Source organism: Geotrypetes seraphini, chromosome 1 (genome assembly GCF_902459505.1).
Source record: "Geotrypetes seraphini chromosome 1, aGeoSer1.1, whole genome shotgun sequence".
Taxonomy (NCBI): Eukaryota; Metazoa; Chordata; class Amphibia; order Gymnophiona; family Dermophiidae; genus Geotrypetes; species Geotrypetes seraphini.
In genome coordinates, this window is record NC_047084.1 from 389774083 (window position 1) to 389799336 (window position 25254).

General features: G+C 42.3%; 2 protein-coding genes across 5 annotated transcripts in view; both read right to left on the bottom strand.

Annotated features, from left to right (window-relative positions):
- ZCCHC7 (zinc finger CCHC-type containing 7) overlaps nucleotides 1-25254 on the bottom strand; it is a 489275-nt gene that overhangs the window by 401472 nt on the left and 62549 nt on the right. The gene's annotated exons all lie outside the window — the stretch shown is intronic.
- Nucleotides 18195-18668, bottom strand: LOC117346920 (ubiquitin-conjugating enzyme E2 D2-like). Its single transcript, XM_033917187.1, has one exon. The coding sequence runs from the start codon at nucleotides 18652-18654 to the stop codon at nucleotides 18211-18213; it is 444 nt and encodes a 147-aa protein (XP_033773078.1). The 5' UTR covers nucleotides 18655-18668; the 3' UTR covers nucleotides 18195-18210.

Genomic DNA, 25254 nt, shown 5'->3' on the forward strand with positions numbered 1-25254 from the left:
TTCCCATCGAAGTCCTAACCCTCCGGTCTTGCACATGCACGACCTGGTTGGGTTTCTATACTTATTATCTGGTTAGCTTTCTATACCTGTGTTACATCCCAGCACCTCTCTCAGTATCCCACGATCCCTTTATCCCTCAGGAATCCGTCCAATCCCTGTTTGAATCCTTGTACCGTACTCTGCCTGATCACTTCCTCCGGTAGCGCATTCCAAGTGTCCACGACCCTTTGTGTGAAAAAAAACTTCCTTGCATTTGTTTTGAACCTATCTCCCTTCAGTTTCTCCGAATGCCCCCTCGTACCTGTTGTCCCCTTCAGCCTGAAGAATCTGTCCCTATCCACCCTCTCTATGCCCCTCATGATCTTGAAGGTCTCTATCATATCTCCCCTGAGCCTCCTTTTTTCCAGAGAGAAGAGCCCCAGCCTATCCAACCTCTCGGCGTATGGGCAGTGTTCCAGCCCTCTTACCAGTTTCGTTGCTCTCCTTTGGACTCTCTCAAGTACTGCCATGTCCTTCTTGAGGTACGGCGACCAATATTGAACACAGTATTCCAGATGTGGACGCACCATCGCTCGATACAATGGCATGATGACTTTCCGCGTCCTGGTTGTTATGCCCCTCTTTATGATGCCCAGCATCCTGTTGGCTTTTTTCGAGGCTGCTGCGCACTGTGCAGATGGCTTCAGTGATGCATCCACCAGCACACCCAAGTCTCTCTCAAGACTGCTGTCTCCCAACAATGCCCCCCCCAATTTGTAGTTGAACAACGGGTTCTTTTTCCGTATATGCATGACCTTGCATTTTTCCACGTTAAAGCGCATTTGCCATTTGTTTGCCCAGTCTTCCAGCTTGTCCAGGTCCCTTTGCAGGTCCTCACACTCCTCCCTGGACCTAACTCTGCCGCACAGTTTGGTATCGTCTGCAAATTTTATAACCTCGCACTTTGCCTCCTTTTCCAGGTCATTGATAAATATGTTGAAGAGTAACGGCCCCAGCACCGATCCCTGTGGCACACCGCTCGTGACTCCCCGCCAGTCAGAATATTGTCCCTTTACTCCGACCCTCTGCAGTCTACCCGATAACCAGTGCTCGATCCATCTGTGCACATCCCCTCCCACCCCGTGGTTCCACAGCTTCCTAAGCAGCCTTTCATGTGGCACCTTGTCGAAAGCCTTTTGAAAATCGAGGTAAATGTCTATAGGTTCCCCATTGTCCACCCGACTGCTTATTCCCTCAAAGAAGTACAGAAGGTTCGTTAAGCATGACCTTCCCTTACAGAATCCATGCTGGCTTGTTCTCAGTAGGCCATTTGTCTCGATGTGCTCGCAAATACCGTCCTTGATCATAGCTTCCACCATCTTCCCTATAATTGAAGTCAGGCTCTACCGGCCTGTAGTTCCCTGGGTCACCCCTCGATCCCTTCTTGAAGATAGGTGTGACATTCGCCAATTTCCAGTCCTCTGGTACCTCTCCAGTTTTCAAGGATAGGTTGCAAACATGCTGGATTGTGCCTGCTATTTCTTGTCTTAGTTCCTTCAGAACCCTTGGGTGGATCCCGTCTGGGCCTGGCGATTTGCCGCATTTTAACCTGTCTATCTGTTTGAGGACATCCTCCTTACTTACCTCTATGTGTTCCAATTTTTCAGCCTGTTCCCCACTCATGAGCTCCTCTGAGTCCGGTATATTAGATGTGTCTTCTCTCGTGAAAACCGACGAGAAGAACGTGTTCAACCTCTCAGCTACCTCTTTATCCTCCTTAATCACTCCCTTCCTGTCCCCATCGTCCAACGGCCCCACCTCCTCTCTCGCTGGTCGCTTCCCCTTTACGTAACTGAAGAATGCCTTGAAGTTTTTCGCCTCCCTGGCCAGCCCCTCTTCGTATTTCCCTTTTGCTTTTCTAACCTCTCGGTGGCATTCCTTTTGGCATTTCCTGTGCGCCTGGTGATTTTCCTCCGTTGGGTCCTTTTTCCATCTCCGGAAGGATACTTTTTTGTCATTTATTGCCCTCTTTACTTCAGTTGACATCCAAACCGGGTCCTTTGACCGCTTGTTCTTGCCGCCTTTCCTGAAACTGGGGACGTACATTCTTTGTGCTTCCTGCAGGGTGTCCCTGAATAGGGTCCAGGCGCTTCCTACAGTCTCCATCCTAAGGATGTTTCTGAGCTTCCTCCCCACCATTTCCCTCATAGCAACATAGTTCCCTTTCCTGAAGTTGAGCGCAGTTGTTGCGGTCCTCCTTACTGTGGGTGTCCCCCTTTCTAATGTGAATCTGATCGCGTTGTGGTCACTGTTGCCTAGTGGTCCTCCCACTTCTACCCCTCTTGCAGGCCCCCCTAATCCGTTTAGGATGAGGTCAAGAGTAGCACTCCCTCGCGTCGGTTCCCTGACTAGTTGCTCCATGAAGCAGTCCCTCACAGCTTCTACAAATCCTGTTTCCCTAGTGCATATAGAGGAGGGGGTTGTTAAAAAAATGATTAGCACGGGCTGTCATATATACTAGGTACACCACTGGATTTAATGACCCTATTCTAACTTTACTGTTGACGTAGGTGTTGTCCCCCCCAACACATAGACACACACATTATAAAGAATTAAATTAAAGTTGTATTATCATCAAGCAGCTTTCAAATGACATTATAAGCAAATAAAAATAAAATATTTTTAATACATTGCTAATTATTACCTGCATCTTTACCTATACTGTTTTGCCCTAGCTTTTACTTTGCACTATAGCAAAATAAAAAAGAAGCAGATAAAGTTTCAAGTTTCAAGTTTTAATAAAGATTAATCACACAGGTGCCCTTCAAGGCTCAGTAACTCCTCTCCATAAATTATGTGGAAGAGGTCTGGAAGTGGGGATAGCATCTATTTTATATCCTCAGTGAGACCTCAGGAAGGAACCTAGTGATCAAAATATTATTAGAGGTGTTGTACAGCCATTTCTTGTATGACTGGATGAGCTATATTTATCTTTTTTTTTTTAGTTGTTTAAATTCATGCAGAAATAAATGGTTAGATTAAACCTAATGACTTCATTAATGCATTTCCCTTTTTTAAACCTCTATACCATTTGAAAGAGGGTGAATATCTAATTATTCACTTCTAGAATTGGATACTTCTTAGATTTAGTAAAAATATTCTGGCACAAGTGTCAAACCTTAAAAAAGGAAGTCATTATCGAGCATTGGAAAATAATAATAATTAACTAATAAAAATAGTATACATTTAATTTTCTCCACTACCAAATTTCCCCGCCCCGCCCCACCCGGCTACTTTTTCATGCCACCCGGCTGGAAAAAATTTCTGGGGAGAACACTGTGCATTATATACTATTCCTATCCCAGTCCTTACAAGGACCCACTTTACTAATTCAGTACCGTTTAAGGCCGCAAATCGGGCTCTATACGATTGTTCTGAATGGGGTCCCTTCCAAATCCCGACTATACCCCCTTCACGAAAACCTAACAGACCTTATTGCAAAAAAACAGCGGATGTTGAGGAAGCTTAACTACGCATTAACCACTGACCCTCCTGACCATCAAATCCTTCAAGGTTTCTACTTAAACATATGATCTATTAGGAATAAGGCGCAATTGGTCAAAGACTGGCTGGAAGAGATCAACCCTCATTTTGTCCTCCTAACTGAAACTTGGCTGGTTTCAGATAGTGACATTATTATACGCGACTGTCTGCCCCCTAGGTTTAAAATTATATCTCAACCTAGAAACAGGGGAAAAGAGGGAGGATTAGCTATTATCTTAAGAGAGTCCTTCGAGGTTACTATCCTAGCTTCTAATTCCTCAGCAAACCTTGAAATCCTTTCCTGTAAACTCCGATCTGATCAGTTAGAAGATGGCTTAATAATTACCCTATTTTACATTCCTCCCAAGAAATGGCCCAAAGCCAAGGATAATTTTTACGAGTTCCTCCTTACAAACTCAAAAACAGGCCCCTATAACCTACTGACTGGTGATCTGAATATTTACCTAGAGCAGCCAGAGCAGGATAACTCCAAAGATTTACTATCCTTCATTTCCTCACTAGACTTCTTTGTGCCGGCCCCTGAAAAGACCCATCAAAAGGGCCACCAATTAGATTTAGTATTCTTTTCCTCCAAAGAACTAGTCAATCCCAAGATTTACTGGAAGCAAGCTACTTGGACTGATTCTTTGAGGTCCGACCACCAATTATGCAATTTCCAAATTAGCTGGCAAGTAAGACGCTCGTCAACCAAACCCAAGAAGAATAAAAGGAATAAGAAAATGATAGCTAGTAGAGGCTTGGTGAACCCAGTGGAATTTTGGTCACACTACGACAAAATTTCTAACCTAGATTCAGACTCCTTCTCGGTGGATTCTTGGACTAATATGAGTACACAGATACTAAACTAAATGGCCCCCATTAAACTAAGAAAAGTGAGAAATAAGAATTTGGAAGGCTGGTATGACGCTGAGTTAGGAAATGCGAAACGGGAGTTATGGAAACTCAAAAGACAATGGTTGAAATCAGGAGATAGTGAAGGGAGATCGAATTGGAGACTAAAACTAAAAGAATACAAAAAACTAATAATAAAGAAACGCACTAATTTCTACACCCAATAAATAGGTTCACCTAACACTAATAGTAGAAACCTCTTCGAATTAGTTAACAATCTTTATGATACTCAGGCCTTCTCCTGTTCTACCTTAGATTTCCTACCATCCGCAGACGCTTTGGCCGAATTTTTTAACAACAAAATAAAAAACTTAAGATCCGAACTAACGGTCTCCACTACCAACCTCTGGACCTACCCAGTTGCTCAATACAAAGATGGACCTAGGGTAGACATGTCCTGGAATAACCTTACTACTCCGTCCTGGCAACAATTCTGCAAATCTTACATGAAATACGCTGATTCCTATTGCAGATTAGACTGCTGCCCACCAAATGTTATGAAAGTTGCTCCAGTCACCTTCAAAGCCAAGCTATATAATTGGCTTTCTTCTCTACTACTGACCGGTACATTTCCCGAGGACCTAGGTCAAATTTTGATTACTCCAATTGTAAAAAATCCAAAAGAATCCACTAAGCTGACATCAAATTACAGACCTATTGCGAGTACTCCCTCATTTGTAAAGCTGATGGAAGGTTTGGTCAACCAGGACCTAGTAATGTATTTAGACAAATTCAGCATACTACACGACAACCAATCAGGCTTTCGATCGGGGTTTAGTATCGAAACAGTCATTGCATCATTGCTAGATTTCCTTCATAGCCTATTTAGTCAAGGTAAAAGTGCTCTAGTTCTGCAATTGGACTTAAGCAGTGCCTTCGATTTGGTCAATCATGCCATTCTGATTGAGTGTTTGGAGTCAATTGGTCTTTCAGGTAATGTGTTAAAATGGTTTCAGGGTTTTTTGACTAAACGATCGTATCAAGTCTATAGTGATAATAAACAATCCAGCAGCTGGGTAAACTCTTGTGGAGTGCCGCAGGGCTCTCCCCTGTCCCCAACATTGTTTAACATTTATCTCGCCTCACTGGGGAACTTACTGCAAAACATAAAAGTCAAATTCTACATCTATGCAGACGATATCACTATTGTCATCCCCCTTACATCCCTGTCACCTGAAACAATCAATCACCTGTCATTTTAAAACAAATCGGATTATGGATGACAGAATTCAAACTAAAACTCAACTCAGACAAAACCAAATTTTTCTTAGCAAGCCCAAATGACAAAATTAAAGACTCAGCAATTTTTGTGAATGGTCAGGCCTTCCCTACTGAAGATTCGAGTGATTCTGGACAGTCACCTTACCCTAAATATACACACGGATTTATTGGTTAGGAAATGCTTCTCGATATTATGGAAACTCAGAACCATCAGAAAATATTTTGATGCAGTATCATTCCGCTTATTGGTTCAATCTTCCATTCTTAGCATCATTTATTTGGGAACCTTCAAAAAAAACCCTCCAAAGACTCCGAGTCATTCAAAATTCGGCAGTTTGACTGATTTTTGGGCTGAGAAAATGGGAACACATTAGTCCCTACTACCAAAAACTTCACTGGCTGGCCCTGGAAGCACGAGTTTTGTTTAAATTTTTTTGCCTTTGTTATATAAATCAATTTTTGGCCTGGCCCCTAAATACCTGGTTTCTCAATTTAATCTGGACAGTCCTATTAGACCCACACGCAGAATTCATATGTTCACCTTTCCATCTTTAAAGGACTGCCGCTACAAAAGATTCCTGGACAGAACTCTTGCCTCCCAGGCAGGTAAATGGAACGACTGGCTGGGTAACATCATCATGCATTCCTCATCCTACTTCAATTTCAGAAAAGCAATAAAAACAAATTTGTTTAATCGATTGTAACCTAAGATTCTTATAATGTATTACCATTCCCAACCTGTACCTTATATACGATGACTTTGTTTTGTACCACTTCACTGTTTTGTACCACCTCGCTGATTGTCCAGAACCTCTTGTTGTAAACCGCCTCGAACTATCATGGCTTTGGCGGTATATAAAAATAAAATTATTATTACTGAATGCTGCACCAATAAAACACACAAAAAAGAACAGAAACCCCACACAAAGTCAAATACCAAAGAAAAAGTGGGGTGTGGAATAGACTACATCAACCTGGATTAGACACTATGCAAATCAACTTCAAAATATAATACATATAAAAGAACAATACATTTAAAATCACATAAAAAGTCCTAGATAGATGTCTTGTGAGCAATGACCCAAAAGGTCCTGTATCCAAAGACCCGACACGGTCTGTGTTTCGGCCTCCAAAGGGGAAGCCTGCCTCAGGAGTATAATATATCGGTCTGCCCACTAGATGTCACTGCAAATGCTGGAAATACACTGTGAACTGTGGCCGTATGCACAACTCTGGGCAGCCAATTTAACTGCTGTCATTGAAGAACCACACAAAAGGAGGAGGGAGCAAAGAAAGGTTCAATTTTCTTTCTTGCTGCGGACATGTATCAGTACCCCAACTGTAGGAACACTGAGTTAAGACTCCAGTCCAAAGCTCTCCATATATTCACCAGCATAAGCTTCATTTACCTAATATGACCATTTACATTTCTCCCTCCGTATTTGCGGGGGATAGGGGCAGAGCCGGACCACAAATGGAGAAAAATCGCAAATATCTTCTCGTTCGGCTCTGACCCACCCCCGCCTCCCTCCCGGCATCCCGGCCTTACCTGGTGGTCTAGCAGGCTCTCAGAGCAGGAGTGATCTTCCTACGCTCTTGCCCCGTGCAGATCGCCAATAGGAAATGACTGCCGTGAGTTGCCATAGTTTCTCGAGACTACGGTGGGAGCTAATGGCAATGCAGTCCTGCCTTTACTTTTTTCATGCCTGGACAGCATGAATAAAGTAAACATTCTGCCTTTGGCAGTTCCGGAAGCTTTCCCTCTGCTAAAGTTTCCTGTCCCTGTGATAGGAAGCTGTAGTAGAGGGAAAGCTTCCAGGGCCACCGAAGGTAGCATGTTTACTTCATTCATGCTGACCATGGCCCGAAGAGTGCAGGACTATAGCACTGGAAACAAAAAAGTGTCAGATCTTGACCTGCTGGGGGGAGGGAAGGGGGGAAGAAGACGCCAGACCTCTGTGGGAAGAAAGATGGGCAAGAAAGGGGAAGAGCAGAGAGAGGGAGGAGATGATGCACATGGCTGGAGAGGCGGGAAGACATGTAAAAGTAGACAAATTGAGAAAGAAGCAGAAAGATGGAAGAAAGTTGAATGTTAAAAGTTAATGCCAAAGATAATAATAACAATAACTTTATTTTTCTACTAGTGTTTAAGCCCGTTACATTAACGGGTGCTAGAATAGATGTGTAGACTTTTAGCACAATGGGTCGCTGAGGCGTTTCTTTCTTTCTTACTTTATGTTTTTTATCTCTCTCCCTGCCCCCCTGTCTTACTGTCTCTCTCTCCCTGGCTGTCTGTCATTCTTTCTTTGTTTCTGTATCTTCTCCCTTCGCAAGTGTGGGGCAGTTGTAGGCGCGCATGCGCACTCCTTCCGGCCACGGACATATGGAACATGCAGGTATTATCTAGTTATTAAGCCCGTTACATTAATGGGTGCTAGAATAGATGTCTGTCTGTCTCCCTCCCGCTGACTCGCTCTCTCCCTGGCCCCCTTTCTCTGTCTGTCTTTCTGTCCCTCTCCCTGCCCCTGTGTCTTTCTTTCTGTCTCCCTCCCTCCCGCTGTCTGTCTGTCATTTTTCCCCATTTCCCTGTGCAGCAGCATTTCCATCCCACTTCCCTATGCAGCAGCAATAGCATTTCCCTTCTATCACCCCCCCCCCCTTTCCTGTGCAGAAGCAGCAGCGGTATTTCCCTTCCCCTCCAAGTCCCTGTGTAGCAATAGCAGCATTTTCCTCCACCCCCTTTCCCTTCTCTTACCTTCTCTTCCCTTACCCTTCCTTGCTCTGTTCGGCCCCTCCCCCTTCTTCTACTGCCGTTGTCCTGCTCGATCTAGCCTGCTCCTGACCCTCCCACCGCCGACAAACCTCCGAGCTCCAGCCGCGTAGGGAGCACTTTAAACACGCTGCTTTGCAGCCTTCTACTGCCGATTTTCTCTCCCGCGTCTGTCTCCGATGATGTCATCAGAGACGCGGAAGAGGAAATCGGCAGTAGAAAGGCGCGAAGCAGCGTGTTTATAGTGCTGCCTACGCCGCTGGAGCCGGGAGGTTTGTGGAGGGTCAACGGGCGGAGCAGGGCTGCTCTCCACCACTCAGTTGCTGCCACTGGAATGCAAACAGGGCCGTGAGTGTGGGGCAGTTGTAGTCGCGCATGCGCACTTCTTCAGGCCACGGACATACGGAACACGCAAGTAGAAGTGCGCATGCGTGGCTTAGGTTTTTATTATAGAGATACCACCATAGTCAGACGGCTTCTAGGCGGTTCACATTCGAAAGAAGGCTGGACATTCAGCGAATTACAAATGCATCAGGGGGAATGTTACAGAAGAAAAGGGTAGTAAGGGGAGGAAAAGTAAGAGGGGCTGGAAGGGAAGGGAAGTGAGGGGGGCCTGTGAGATTGCTTTGGACTTGTAGGGGGAAAAGCATGGTGAGCGAAGGTCGGTCTGTTTAGGTGATGAATTTATCAAACAGAGTGGTTTTGATTGATTTTCGGAATGCATTGTAGGTCTGTCTGGTTTTATGTAGTTTCCCAGCCAGGATTGTTGTTTGTTAGCTTGGAACATGAAGGTTCTGTCAAGGAAGGATTTGTATTTGCAGCCAGTGATTTTGGGATAGGCGAAGATGTTTTTGTTTCTGGTTGTTCGTGTAGGGTTGTGTAGAGTGAAGTGTGTTTGCAGGTAGGAAGGTGCTAGGCCCCAGATTTGTTTGCAGCAGATGCATGCAAATTTGAATTGAATTTGCGCTTCTATTGGTAGCCAGTGTAGTTTTTTGTAGTATAAGCTAACGTGGTTGTTTTTTCTCAGTCCAAAGATTAGGCGAACTGCAGTGTTTTGCACTAATCTCAGTTTCTTTATTGTTTTTTGTGGGATACCCAGGTAGACAATGTTGCAGTAGTCCAGGGTGGATAGGATCAGCGATTATACCAGTAACCTGAAGGATGTTATGTCAAAGTATTTTTTAATAGTCCTTAGCTTCCACAGTGTATAAAAACATTTCCTCACTGTTAGGTTTGTGTGGTCAGCCATGGTCAAGTGCGTGTCTAGTGCGATACCCAGAATTTTTATGGCTTTGGAAATTGGATATTCATGGTCGTTTATTTTTAGTGATGTTCTCGTTATTTTGTCATTGGGGCTTGCCAAGAAGACTTTTGTTTTCTCTGTGTTTAGTTTCAGTTTGAAGTTGGTGGTCCATTTTTTGATTTCTATCATAATGTGTGAGAGGTTGTCTATAATTTCAGTTGAGATGTCATTTAAGGGGATTAAGATGGATATATCGTCTGCGTATATGTAGTGCTTTAAGTTTAATTTTTGTAGTCGGTGACCTAAGGATGTAGGGCAGAAAGTGAAGGAGAGAAAAACAGCAAATGGATAAGAAGGTCATGGAAACAGTTAAAAGCACAAATAGAAGTGCAGCCACAGCATATGGAATGATGATTAGAAAAATAAAATCACCAGACAACAAAGTTAGGAAAAATGATTTTATTTTCAATTCAGTGATTGAAATAAGCCAGGTTCTCTCTATTTCTCTGCTGGTGAGGAAGCCTATCTCGCCTATTGATTATTCACCTGTGTCATAGTGAGATTTTAATCTTGTGAAAAATTGTTTCTGAATTATGCACAAATTGCATAGAATTAGAAAATATATTCAGCTAGAACAATTTAAAATTATCGTTCAGGCTTTAATATTATCCAAATTAGATTACTATTAACACAATATACTTGGGCTGTTCTACTAATTTACTAAGGAAGCTGCGAACTATACAAAAAAAAAAAAGGCATTCAACTTTATTTGGTTGCCAATAGAAGCAAGAATTTATTTTTAAAATATTCTGTCTTATTTTTAAGATAATATGTGGTCTTGCTTCATCAGATATAGATTTAGCTAAAACAAATCATTCTAACTGTGGAACTTGAAAATTTAAAATTCCCATTCCATCATGAAAGGTATAAAAGAGAGCTTTTTCAGCTTTCTCATATTGGGCTCCAAAATTATGGAATGTATCACCATTACAAAGATTACAAATTGTAATAGTTTTCATTCTGTTATTAAGAAACATGTATTATCTAACTGACTAAATTCTCAACCTAAACTTGGGGCTCCTTTTACAAAGGTGTGCTAGCGTTTTTAACGCACGCACCGGATTAGCGCAAGCTAGCCAAAAATCTACTGCCTGCTGTGATAAGCAGACTATGCCTGCTAGGAGTGTCCCTAGCGCAGGTCCCAGTGCTAATCCAGACCCTGCCCATAATCTGCCTTATACACCATTTTCTGTCTCTCAGACTGAATTTCCTCCTGGGGCCTGTAGAGGGAGTAAGAGAGCAGCAGTGGTAGGTTCCCATCCCCCTCCATGTCCTAAAGTGAATCACCGGAAATCCTTTCTACCTGAGGGTTGGGGGCAGGGCTGCAAGCTGCTATCCCTGAAGACTAGGCTCCTAGAAAATCAGAAGAGGGAGGAACAGCAGCAGGAGAGGTCACAGTGCTCAGGGCTGGGAGCTCCTGATAGAAGCCAAGCTCCTGAGGCTATGGAGTTTTCAGAGGCTGGAGAAGAAGTACTTTCCAGTCTGTGTGAGGGACCGCTTGCCATGGAGTTGGAAATAAGCCCCGAAGCTAGTGCTGTGCTGGCTCCTGAGAATGCTCCTATGGAGGTTTGCCTCACAAAAGCAAGTATCTGAATGTTGCTGAAATTTATTGCAAGTTTGTTTTGCCTACCTTGTCTCAGGAACTGAATAATTCTCACTCATGCTAAAGAGTGAATTTTCTCTATGCTGAAGCGAAGCAAGGACTTTTATTTTGAAGTTTTGTTTTTCCTTTTTGAAAGCTTACTTGTGCTTTCTCTTCGAGAAAAGTGTACTATGGTATGCTAAGGCAGTGGGGTTTGCACCATGTTACGTAGTGGGATAGTGGGCCTAATTTCTGGCAATTAAAGACCACACGGAGCACATTGTCTTTCCAGCATTCAGTTGCTGAAGAAGCTAGTTTTACTGCACTGACTAGGAGTTTTGTTTTTGGCTGAAAAGTTTTCTTTCTTTTGTAATGCACTCTAACTGGACTATAATTTGAAAGAAAACTTACCTCTGAGGAAGAGAGATTTTTTTGGTTGATTAATCCTGACAAATAAGTTGTTTGTTTTTTTTGTTTTGAAGAGTAAAAGCCTTGATTTCATTGAAGCTGTGCCTATGACTTTTGAAGGTGTTCCTTATTCCAAATGCTAAAATTATCACCTCTTTATGCGGCCCATGGCGACTCACAAGAATCTACTTGTACCGGTGACCCCAGACACCTTGCCTTGAGCTTGCCGGCTACACTGCTCAAAAGGAGGCGGCAGCAACTAGCACGTGCTATTCCGCACGTTAAGGTCCTAGCGCGGCTTTGTAAAAGGAGCCCTTGGTTTTGAATTTTTGACCTTGTAATTCCTGGAATGACTATATCCAGCTTCTTATTTGTAAACCGCTTTGAACTGTATTCGGTAGGAGTGGTACAGAAATACTGGATAATGTAATGTAATGTAATGAGAGAGTACTCCTTCCTACAAAGCTCCCTCATAGAAGGCTCCTCTGAACAGAGAGAGGCCAGATTAGAAGAGAACGTGAACTCGCAGGCCTTGAGCATGCGCACTTGCTCAAGGCCAGCACAGAAGAGGAGGCCAACATTGCCGGTGCTACATTAAAGTAAGAAGAGGGCTCTGGGGGACTTCAGGTTGCGGCGGAGGGGTGCCCGATGGTGGCAGCGGGGGGTGCCTGATCATGGCAGGGGGGGTGCCCGATGGTGGCGGGGGGGTGCCGGATCGCGGGAGGGAGGGTGTCGGATCGCGGGGCCTTCGGGGGGAGCAGCGCTGCTGGCCTCGGTGGGGGGGTGGGAACATATCAAAGCGAGTTTCCATTATTTCCTATGGGGAAACTCGCTTTGATAAACGAGCATTTTGGATTACGAGCATGCTCCTGGAACGGATTATGCTCGTAATCCAAGGTACCACTGTATACCCAATGCAGAAGTAAACAAACATCCCTCTTGTGGACTCCTGCTGCTTAGCTGTGTCCTGCGGCAACAAGACAGAGGCCTTACTCTGCACAGGAAAATCTTAAGCTAGCACTTCACTGCTCATTGGACCCACCAAAATGACTGCCATTCCCATCTTTTCTTGAGGAGAACTGTGAGGCTGCTTTAGCAAGGAGCCTGAAGTAGTTGGAAACACACTGCTGTCCATACTCCTCTGATACACTTCCACCAGCAGAATCAGCTGCACCATTCAGGTCTCTCAGCTTGTACACCATGCAACGACCCAATGATGTCTGAAGGGCCCCATGCATTGCCATTACAAACCGCCTCAGCAGCACTCCCAACGCAATTCCAGAGGCACCATGGCAGAAGACTTCCATCAACAACAATTGAACAACAGCCCAACACAGTTCTGAGAGAAAAAGCTGGACTTACCACTGCCGATGCCCCTGCTCACTCTCTACAAACTGAGCCTTGAGACACTTGCTCCAACACTCTTGACTATCAAGAGAAAGTGCCTTCACTGAATTTCTCTTTTTTAAAAAATTTATTGGTAAGGTTGCACAAGAGAGAACAGACAGGTGGGGGAGGGAGGTTCTGCAGGGCACTGGAGACAATGATCTGAAACCTCTAGATATGACTCCTAAACATTAAGCATCCACGAGGCTCAACTTGGTAGCAGCTTACCAACTGGACCAGGAGCTAAGAACCAGAGGCTGAATAGCATGACCATCCACCTGCTGGAGACAGAAAATACTACCTGATTGAGAATATATGGCACAACTCAGTTCTATGTTTGCTATCTCTACCTGCTGGTTGATGGATATAACTATTCCTACAAGTTCTGGAATAGTGGGAAGATGCATAATGGAAACTTGTTTTAGGACCCTATACAACTGTACTCCTTCATTGTCTGTAAGAGTGCTATCAACTAGGATTTGCAATGCGAATATTTTGTTTAAAGTTTTTCTATCTAAATATATGGTGTTGCCAAATTTTCTTGTTTTATTTACTATTTTCTATGATTTGCCTGTATTGAGACTGGAACCTCAATACTGAGGACTCGTGCAGATTTTGAGACTATGAAATTTTCCTTTTGTATTATTTCCTAGCTAACTTTTCTATATCAGCTTTTCTGTTCAAGTGTGTTGCTTGTTGTATTTCTGAAAAATTGCTTATATAAAAAAATGTTAAATCCCATAATTCATTTATTTTGATTATTTCATTTATATCCCCATCACCTGAGTTACAAAACAACACATAAATAAAACTAGAAAAAAAATAATTAACACAGATTCCAAATTTGCATCATGACATCATTAAAAATAAACTTGAACAGATAACTGCATTTTCAGCTTCTTAAAATTTGATATGGATATCATCATATGATGAGTGCTGGCAATCTGTTCCATAAAATTGGACCAGCAACAGACAAAGCACTATTTATCGTGTCGACATAGTGTATTTTTGTTAATGATGACTGGATCAACTGTCAAGTCCTTGCCGATATCAAAGAACAATGCAGTTCAAACAGTGTCAAAATCTGTCTAAAATTTACAGGAGCAATACTAGTCAGTATCTTAAAAATTAATAATTACCGGTAATATTGTACAAGGAGCCATTACAGTGCTTTTATCAGAAATAAAAAAGCATAATCAGTTTACTGTGCAAGCTATCAACCACACAACTACATGTTTTATCACCTGAAGGGCTTCACACCTTCCATATGATATTCCCAAACACAGAATATTAAAATAATCTAACCTTGATAATACGAAACACTGCACAATTCTAAAATTGGCTTTAGAAATTATGGGCTTGTAGAAATAATAGGCTTAATCTTACTTAAAACACAAATATAATAATTTAAAAAAACAAAAAAAAACCATTTGAACCACTTTGCTTCTTAGAACTTAAAATTCAACTGTGAATCTAAGATTATCCTAAGACTCGTATTTTGATTTTTTTTACAGGAATACTGTGACCCTTCAACTTAATAGAACATAACCTCCTCATTAATAATCCACTGACAAGCACTATTTCTGTTTTGTCTAAATTTTCAGCAAATTATTCTCATCTACATTTGAATAGCTTCCATACAATTGCAATCGACCACTATTAAAATCATTATCCATGGGGAAAACAAATTGTACATTAGCAGCATAGATCCTAAACTCTACATCTAATTTTCTCAATTCTTCACATAATAGCCTCATGTACAAATTACACAACAGGGCTAATAATGTCAATCCCTGTGGAACCCCCATTTCTAACTTACACGTCGCTGAAGTAGTCTCATTCTATCTCACCACCATTTTTTGATTCTGTAAATAAGAAACAAACCACTTTTCTCTTCATCCCAAACCTCCAAAGCTGGTTTAAAAGAATAATATAATTCAAAAGCATCAACAAAATAAAATGTCATTTTACTGTCCATTTCCTTTCTAAAGCATATCAGTAGTCGACATTAAAAGTATCTCAGTGTTATGTCCCTTTCTACTACCATATCAACTAGCATTCAACAATTCAGCACTATCAATAAAAGATACTAATTTATTTAACAGAAGCTTCTCAAAAATAATAATTTGCAATAATCAATATAAGGTTTTAGCTTTAAAACCCAGGCAAAAAGTGATGCACAAAAGAGAGAGGCTAAACATTTTTTTTTTTTTTTTAAACATCAGGGCATCAACAGCAGATTTGAGGAAGATTAAAAATCTTCTGTGGTCACATTAGTGAGGAATCCTCTCCTGATTTTTTTTTTTCTTTTTTCTGTATGAAGGACGTTCAACTTTTTTCTTGTTTTGTCGCAGTACATGAAGAAGGACACGGTACTACTCGAAAGGATCCAGAGAAGAGCGACTAAAATGGTTAAGGGGATGGAGGAGTTGCTGTACATTAAGAGGTTGGAGAAGCTGGGCCTCTTCTCCCTTGAAAAGAGGAGACTGCAAGGGGACTTGATCGAAACATTCAAAATACTGAAGGGAATAGACTAAGTAGATAAAGAAAGGCTGTTCACCTTCTCCAAGGTAGGGAGAATGAGAAGGCACTCTCTAAAGTTGAAAGGGTATAGATTCCGTACAAACGTAAGGAAGTTCTTCTTCACCCAGAGAGTGGTAGAAAACTGGAACGCTCTTCCGGAGTCTGTTTTAGGGGAAAACACCCTCCAGGGTTTCAAGACAAAGTTGGATAAGTTCTTGCTAAACTGGTGAGACTGGACTCATTTGGAGCACTGTTCTTGACCTAGGGGCCGCCGCATGAGCGGACTGCTGATCAGGATGGACCACTGGTCTGACCCAGCAGCAGCAATTCTTATGTTCTTATGATGGGTCATAAAAATGGCAGCAGTTGAGAAGCTACAACAGTGTTTCTCAACCTTTTCAAGACAAGTACCCTCTAAGCCTAACAAATACCAACCGAGTACCTCTTGCCAAACTCCACCACTGACTCCACCCCCATAATAATAATACTAATTGTAATGCAATTTCTTCCATCCGTTTCTCATATACACACAATGCATAATGGTAACCACAAAATTTAAAAAACCACAAAGCACACTGTACGCACAGAAAATGTTAATTATCATTTATGTTCAGGGGGGTTTCAAAGATGTCAAGGCAGATGACTTTAAAATATGCAATGTCACCTCAGTAACAACTATAGAAAAATAGGCAAATATAGTGCAAAATATAGTGAGCAGATATAAATTCCCAAAACTGACACATTTTGATCACTAAATTGAAAATATAATCATTTTTCCTACCTTTGATATCTGGTGATTTCATGAGTCTCTGGTTGCACTTTCTTCTGACTGTACATCCAATATTTCTTTCTTTCTGCCTCCTGCATGCTTCCTCTCCTCCAGACCTCATTCCATTCCCCAACCAACATCTCTCTCTGTCCCTCTATGAGTCCAACTTTTCTTCCTCTCTCGTCCCACAGATCAATTTTCACCACTGCCCACCAACCCCTTGCCCATTTCTCCTTCTATTACCCCTCTCCAACACCATGCTACATCTCTCCCTCCATCACTATGTCCAACATTCTTACTCCTTGCATCCATTCCACCCTCAAAGTGTCTTCAGCTTTTCAAAGGGTAAGATGGATTTTGATGAATCTAATAACCAAACATAAGTGAAGATACTGGACATTTAGTACATATGCTCCATTTTAAAATGGACCCGTGTCTTAAAAATATAAGAACATAAGCAATGCCTCCGCTGGGTCAGACCTGAGGTCCATCGTGCCCAGCAGCCCGCTCACGCGGTGGCCCAACAGGTCCAGGACCTGTGTAGTAATCCTCTATCTATACCCTTCTATCCCCTTTTTCAGCAGGAAATTGTCTAATCCTTTCTTAAACCCCGGTACCGTACTCTGTCCTATTACATCTTCTGGAAGCGCATTCCAGGTGTCCACCACACGTTGGGTAAAGAAGAACTTCCTAGCATTTGTTTTGAATCTGTCCCCTTTCAATTTTTCTGAATGCCCTCTTGTACTTTTATTATTTGAAAGTTTGAAGAATCTGTCCCTCTCTACTCTCTCTATGCCCTTGATGATCTTGTAAGTCTCTATCATATCCCCTCTAAGTCTCCTCTTCTCCAGGGAAAAGAGACCCAGTTTCTCCAATCTCTTAGGGTATGAAAGATTTTCCATCCCTTTAATCAGACGTGTCACTCTCCTCTGAACTCTCTTGATTAACGCCATATCTTTCTTAAGGTACGGCGAGCAATATTGGACGCAGTACTCCAAATGTGGACGCACCATCGCCCGATACAACGGCAGGATGACTTCTTTCGTCCTGGTTGTAATACCCTTCTTGATTATACCTAGCATTCTATTCGCCCTCTTAGCAGCCGCTGCGCACTGTGCAGTCGCCTTCATTGTCATGTCCACCATTACCCCCAAATCCCTTTCTTGGGTACTCTCATTCAATAGCATCCCTCCCATCGTGTAATTGAACCTCGGGTTTCTGCTTCCTACATGCAATACTTTACACTTCTCAACGTTGAACTTCATCTGCCATCTCGTCGCCCATTCCCCTAGTTTGTCCAAGTCCCTTTGCAATTCTTCGCAGTCCTCCTTGGTCCGAGCTCCATTAAATAGTTTAGTGTCATCTGCAAATTTTATTATCTCACACTTCGTCCCTGTTTCTAGATCATTTATAAATATATTAAATAGCATCGGCCCGAGCACCGAGCTCTGCGGAACACCACTCGTGACCTTCCTCCAGTCCCAGTAGTGGCCCTTCACCTCTACCCTCTGTTTCCTACCCTCTAACCAGTTTCTGATCCATCTAAGCACGTCTCCATCCACCCCATGGTTCTTCAGTTTCCGGAGTAGACGTTCATGAGGCACCTTTTCTTGTAACTATCTTACAAATTCTAAAAGCAATTTTGTCCAAAGATAAAATCTAACTTCTTCTTGGATGAGCATGTGAATGAATGAGGGAGGCAAAAAGAAAAGTCTGATGGGGAGCAATCAGACAGGAAAATGCCCCCCTCCTCCCCCGCCCCCAGTAATTATAGTTTATTCCAACTATATGTAGGTTATTCTGACAAGGTAGCATCACATGGCATACTTCTGAGTCCATTCACGAGCTATTCTGTTGTACTTTTCTCTATCTGTTTTGTAGATCCGTGCAATCTCTGGCACTAGAGGATCATCTAGATTTGGATCACATAACAGTGAACAAATAGAGAGGAGAACTTTAGAAATAGTTAAAGCAGGGGACCATTGTGATCTTAGAATATCAAGACAAATGCTGCCATTACTGTTAATATTTGTATGGTAAATTCTTGTTTTAAATGCAACCTTTGGACGTTTGAAAGGGTAGTCTGTAGGAAAGTGAATTGTAAGAAAGAACACACCACCCTGGTAGGGGCTGTCATTAGGCCCCATAATTGTAGCTTGCCAATGGAACATGTCATCTCCAACTGTGCCTGCAGAACACTGAGCTGGAGGATCACTAGCCAAATCATTAAGCTCCTTGTGAATACATTTGAACGCCATCCTCCTTTGCTCTCTGTGTCACTGATCACTGCATCCCGACCACCACGGGCAGACTTCTTTCTCCCTCCTACTCTGACTGTAGGACTCGGGCGCTAGAGACTACTGCTTCCATGGACACAGACGTTGCTGGTTAGTGCTGATAAGATGTCTTCTCTCCTTCTCTTTCAGCGGTCGTTGCCCATTCGTTTATGTTTTGTGTAGGAAAGAGGTAGCTGAGATGCTCGCAGCAGCAGTTGGATCAATGGGGAGGGGAAGAAAAGAAGGAAAGAGGGAATTGATGTCGGGGGGGGGGGCTTGTGGGCCAGCAGCGTGCAATTGCTGCATGCAACTGACCCTTCATTACCCGTAGTTCCGGCACCAGCGAGGCTGTAATTAAATGTAGTGGCGGGCGATGGTCAGCCCATGTACCCCCCAACAAGCGGCCTGTTTACGTAACGCATGTTGAGAAACCCTGTATTAAAAGAAACAGTAAAGTGCTGGACTGCTGACATTAACATTTTCTCTGCGTACAGTGTGCTTTGTGTTTTTTAAAATTTTATTATTGGTAGATCATTTTGACTTGGTCATTTTAAAAGTAGCTCGCAAGCCAAAAAAGTGTGGACACCCCTGGCTTAAGTAGTCTGGGGAGTGGGCTACTGAACCATAAAGAGGAGGACCCAGGCCCATAAGCCACTCTAACCACTACATTAATGGTAGAAAATGTGAGCCCTAATGTCCCCAAAATCCTATTCGTATTGCCATATAGGTGCCACCTGCAGCCATAAGGGCTATTGGGGTTGAAGACAGGTAGGTATAGTGGGTTTTGGGGGTATTTTGGGAGGACTCTCCATAACCTATAAGGGAGTTCTTGTGAGATGTTTATGCAGCACCCTTTTTGTGAAGTTCATAGCAATGCCATATAAGGTGCCCCTCTGCTCTGTTGCCATGTCTGGGTGGCCAGTCCATTAACAATGCTGGCCCCTCCCACGTCCAAAAGGTCTTGACAACTAAAGATCCAAGATGGTGGATGGCTGGATGCGCTGAGAGAAATGCTCTGGAGATTTGCTCTGGCAAAATAGAATTTTTTTTCTACTGTAGTAAAGATATCTACTTACCATGCTGAAACGAAGAGGCTGGAGCGCGGCTAGCGCCGCGCAGCATATCAAGATGCCTGTTTTCGGCAATATTGAAGAGCTCTTCAGATGGATACAGGGAGTGTCGACGGGGTCGGTGAGCAGCTTGCTGAGGATGCAGGGAAGTTGCAAGACAGTGGCGGTTCCTCCTGGGCTAGAAACAACTCTTAGACCTGACGTAAGGGCACCGCCCCCGCAGCCTCAGTCTACCAGCTCTCCAAGGGGCGCGGAAACCCCGGAGGTCGGGGTTTTTCACTCTCCTGAGGCAAGCATTGTTACAGTGGAGAGTCTGGAGGTTGGAGCTCCTATTTGTGGGAACCCAATTGAAGTGCCTGGGACAATTTCAGCGTTGGTGGTCGGATTGAGCCAGGCGGGTGAGCGACAAGTATTGAAACAGTCTGGTGAGAAATCTTTCACTAGTCAGTCTTTACTATCTTTGGAAAACCCCTCAGAGGTAACTCTGGAGTCCTTATGGAACCTTATGGCTGGCCTGGTGAAGACCATAAGCCCTAATTTTCAACATATTGAAGGGAAATTACTTGAACACTATCTAATGAGTTGAAAGATTTGGAAATTGAGATGATTGCCTCTAATTCCTCTATTCAGAAGCTTGAACAGGAAATAAGAACCTCCAATCAACTACAAGAGAACTTAATGAAAGGTAACATTAATCTTAGGAGGAAAGTGGAAATGCTTGGAAAATAATTCTCGATATAACAACTTAAGATTGATTAATTTTCCTAGGCTTACATTGGTAACACCTAGGGAAATGTTTAAAAGATATTCGTTAGAAATATTGGGGTCTCAGAAGAAACGTTACCCCCATTATCTCGTGTATATTATTTGCCCGATAAAAATCAAATCTCAAAAAAGGTCTCCTGATCACGAGTTATTGAATGTATCAGAATTATTGGAGATATCTGATAAAGAGGCAGCAGTGTCAGCTACTTTGATTATATCTGTAGCTCTGTCGATTAAAACTCTTCTTTAAAAATAGACAAAAAGAATTTATGGGATTTAAAATACAGATGTTCCCTGATCTTTCGCAGGAGACGCAGAAGCATCGCCGTGAATTTCTTCTGATGAAACCTGGTGTTATATCTTTGTCCTTGTAAGTGTATTGTGTGTTACAGTACTGTTAAATATTCATTTTTTTTGAACCAGGCCAGCTGACAACTTTCTTGTTGCTATCCCGCCTAGAGGCAGAAAAATCTTAAGCCCTTTTGATTTAATATGTAACTCTGCACTCAGCTCTATAGCCTTTATAATGGCTTAATGTGTACATGTAATATATTTTCTTTATATCTCACTAAAATTTTATTATCTTGGATACTATCAAAGGACTTGAGCATAATTGGCTAAAAAGTTTATTATTTCTTTTTAGTGTTTGTTAAAGTTTATTCTTAATTATTTTATTAATTTTCAAATGACATACCAAGTAATCACTTGTACAGAAAGTTAGTTAGTATAGATATGACCTATATCCAATATAAATCATATTCAATCTAAATAAAAAGAGCAAAATACAGGACAATTCTTTCAACCAACTCAAGTCCTCAAAATATGGATCCAAAAATTCATTAAAGCGAGCAAAGGAAATTATTATTAGAAGATAAAATACAGACACAACTGAGAGATGGGCAGATATATGATTATGGAGCTGTTGATTTCTCTTTATCCAGTCAAGACATAGCCAGGAAAGCTGTTAATTGTTGTGGCTCAAAGAAAACATATTTAAGTGAACGGTAGCAAACAATACACTTGCAAGGATGTCTCAAGTAAAACGTTGCTCCCAGTGAAGTGACTCCAGATTTCAACAGCAAAAATTCTCTACGTCGCTTTTGAGTTTATCTAGAGAGATCAGGAAACATTTGTATTTTGTAACCAAGAAACTCTTTCTGTCTATTTTTAAAGAAAAGTCTCAATAACCATGTTTTATCCATGGCGAGAGCTACAGTCAAAATCATTGTAGAAGGTACAACTGTTTCTCTATTTGAAGTTTCTAACAATTCAGAAACATTCAGTAATGCTTGATCCGATGCTTGATCCGATATTTTAACTTGCATTGGGGCCCCTTCTTCATTTGGCAAATAGTACACTTGAACAAATGGTGGTAAAGTTTCTTCTGAAACTTGCAAAGTTTCTATCAAAGATTTCCTAAACATTTCCCTAAGAGTAACCGAAGTCAATCTAGGGAAATTAATTAATCTCAAATTGTTATTCCGGGAATTATTTTCAAGCGTCTCTAATTTCTTCCTTAAGTTAGTATTGTCTTTAATTAGGGACTCCTGTACTTGTTTGGTCAAAGAAATTTCTTGATCAAGCTTTTGAATTGTATTCTTTGAAACAGTCACTTCCGCAGACAAATCTTTCAGCTCTCTAGAATGTTGAATCAATTTCCCTTCAAAGTATTGGAAATTGGGACTAATATTCCTAGTAAAATTTGCAATCAAATCCCACAGTGAATCTAAACTCACTTGCGCTGATTTCTCCAAAATTGGAAGACTTTGCTGAGTGTAAAAATGCTCACCGTCAGAAGAAGAAAAGTTCCCCTGGTTAGGTTCTGGCTGGAATCCTGCACCTCCGGTTGCTTGTCCCAGCCCGGCTTCTCCTGCAACTACTCCCTGGTCAGAGAGTATTGCCTCCTCAGTTTCCCATGATGACCCCGCTGCCTCGAGGGAAAGTACTTTCCCCATCTCCGGGGTTTCCTCCACCCCTGGGGAACTGTCTGACTGGGAACACGGAGGTGGTGCTCTCAAGTCGGGGCTCAAGGTAGTTTCTAGCCCTGGAGAGACAACCCCGGTCTCGCCCATCTCCGGTGCTCTCAACGGGCTTGCTCCCGACACAGGAAGGACTGCCTCCTGCAACCGCCACAACATCTCGTTGACTCTGCCGAAGGAGGGCGCCTCGGAGCGCCGCAAGGCGCCAGCTGCGCTCCGGCCCCTTCTCTTCGGCATCTGAAGTAGGTAACCAGGAAGCTGACTAACAGGGAAAAGGAAAGACGAGTGGAGCGGTCAGAAGCGTCGCTCTCAGAGCGTCTGCACCGCGGCCATCTTGGATCCGCACTAAAAAGTTTATACTTTAATGCAAAGGAATACGTAATGGCTAATGTTTTCTTTCTGTACAAGTTATACTTGGTGATTAAGTTTGAAAATTAATAAATTATTATTATTATTTATTTTTTTTTTAAAGGTCTTGTTCTGTGTGCGTTTGGAACTTGGACAAATTTTTGGTCAAGAATATGGTGTAAAGATAGTGGTAGTCTGGACGATCAAACGCCTGGACATACAGAGACAATTTTCTAAAAAAAAATATTTTAGACGTACTTTTCGAGAATGGAGATTTTGCAACTGCTAACTTTGGGCGACCAGCACCCCACGTTCAAATCGGACTTAGACGTTTATTTTTATTATAGCCCTCTATATGTAACAAAAGTCATTAATGCGCATTAATATAAAAAATCCACCTAAGCACTAGTCTGCTTCTATCAGCTTAACTTACTAGCAAGGAAGTGTATAAGTTAGAGCCCTGCCCAAGCTCTACTGATGTGGCTACGTACAATACTCAGACAGTAATACTTATAGCAGCTCTATGGCTCTATGACTGCAAATAAACTACAACTTAATGCCTCAAAGACTGAACTCCTCTGGATACACAGACCCCTGCACATATCCTCGCCCATCCTTTTCCTGGAGAAATGACACACTTACAGCTAAAGATAACGTCTGCAGCCTAGGAGTGATCCTGGACTCAGATCTATCACTCTCAAATCACGTATCAAACTTAGTGTCTTCATCCTTTTACTACCTCCGTCAACTGAAGTGCATCCGCCTTTACTTTTCAGAAACCAATTTTGCCCAACTACTACATGCGTTTGTATTATCCCGCTTAGACTACTGCAACGCACTACTAGTAAGCTTACCCACACAAACCCTCTCCTGCTTCCAAGGTGTACAAAATGTAGCCATTCATCTCCTGAAAAATCTAGGCTTCCAAGACATGTCACCCCAGCACTAACATCAATGCATTAGTTACCTATCCAAAAACGCTGCGCCTTTAAAGCCTTGGCCTAGCCTTCAAGACCTTCCACAAGCTGACACCAAACTACATGACATCAAAATTACAAATTTACGTCCAAACAGATCACTGAGATCTCAAACAGAAAGACGGTTCACACTACCACCTGGTCGTTCACTCAAAACTGAAACAGCCGGCACACACACATATTCACAGTTTATACCCAGATTCTGGCACATCATCCCCACATCCATTAGATCACTAGACAATCTATGGAACTTCAAGAAGGCCATGAAAATCTTCCTCTTCACAAATCCAGCTCCTTAATGTCCCACGCTACTCACGAGCTCCATAATGACTGATGCTACTCATGGGACCTAAACTGCCGACCACCAATCATGTACTCGCTTACAACACTAAAACTTTAGTACAATTATGTTCTGTTCCTGTTAGTACAGTGAATGCTGTCCTAAATCTATACTATCTGTCTCTAACTCAAAGCTCCAAATGTAATCTTATCACCACTAGTAGTATCCAATATCTCACTATGAGGAGACCTCAGCCCCACCACTCCACCGCTGTAGATCATTCAAAAGCGGGAAGAATCACGTGGTGCCTTTCATCATTGGTCTCAACATGTAAATATAGCTTTGTTGTTTAGGTCATTTATAGAGTATAAATAGTATGAAATAGTATAACAAAATATATTTATATTGATAAATATTAATATAAAGCACTTAGCTCAGCCTTAGAACGGGAGTTATGCCCCAACATGTTTCGCACACATAGCGCTTTGTCAAGGGGCTCCATCTGTCATCCAACTCCCAAAAATCATGTGAAAGTCACTTTTCCTATGACTGATGGGGTGAGATTATGACAGACCTCTGCAAAACTAATTTACATGCGAAGTCATTTTAACATCAATTGCTTTTTTCAAATCAGACAATCAGCCCCACAGTGACCCACATGGTTTTGACGACAATTTTAGTCTTTTGGATTTGAGTCCTAGTCAGAGGGAACAACATGCTGAAGATGAAAAGCCAAAAATTACTTCAGAGTTAGTAAACACTGTGTTAAGCAAGAAGCATGCTTCAGCCATAGAACAGCTGAAGCCGTTGGCTAAAAAAAATGCAGGCAGATAAGACTCTATTAAATAAGAAACAGGTATGATTTGCACCTCTGACTTAAAGTGGGCAGTACAAATTTAAAAGTTACTTTGAGAGAAAACAACAGTCAGACATGTCTAGACAACACACAATATGCTGGAAATGAAGGCAAAGAATTGTTTTTTTGTAGTGAAATGCCTTGTTTCCCTAGAAAGAAGAATTACAGCAAATCTTAATAATCTGAAGGCACACCAGCCAAACAAAGAGATTGTAGATCACACCTGTCCAAAAGTGGGGGCTTTGTTTACTCTGCAGACAGGGGCAGTTAGCAAGACAGAGATAAGCAGTAAAGAATGACACAGGGT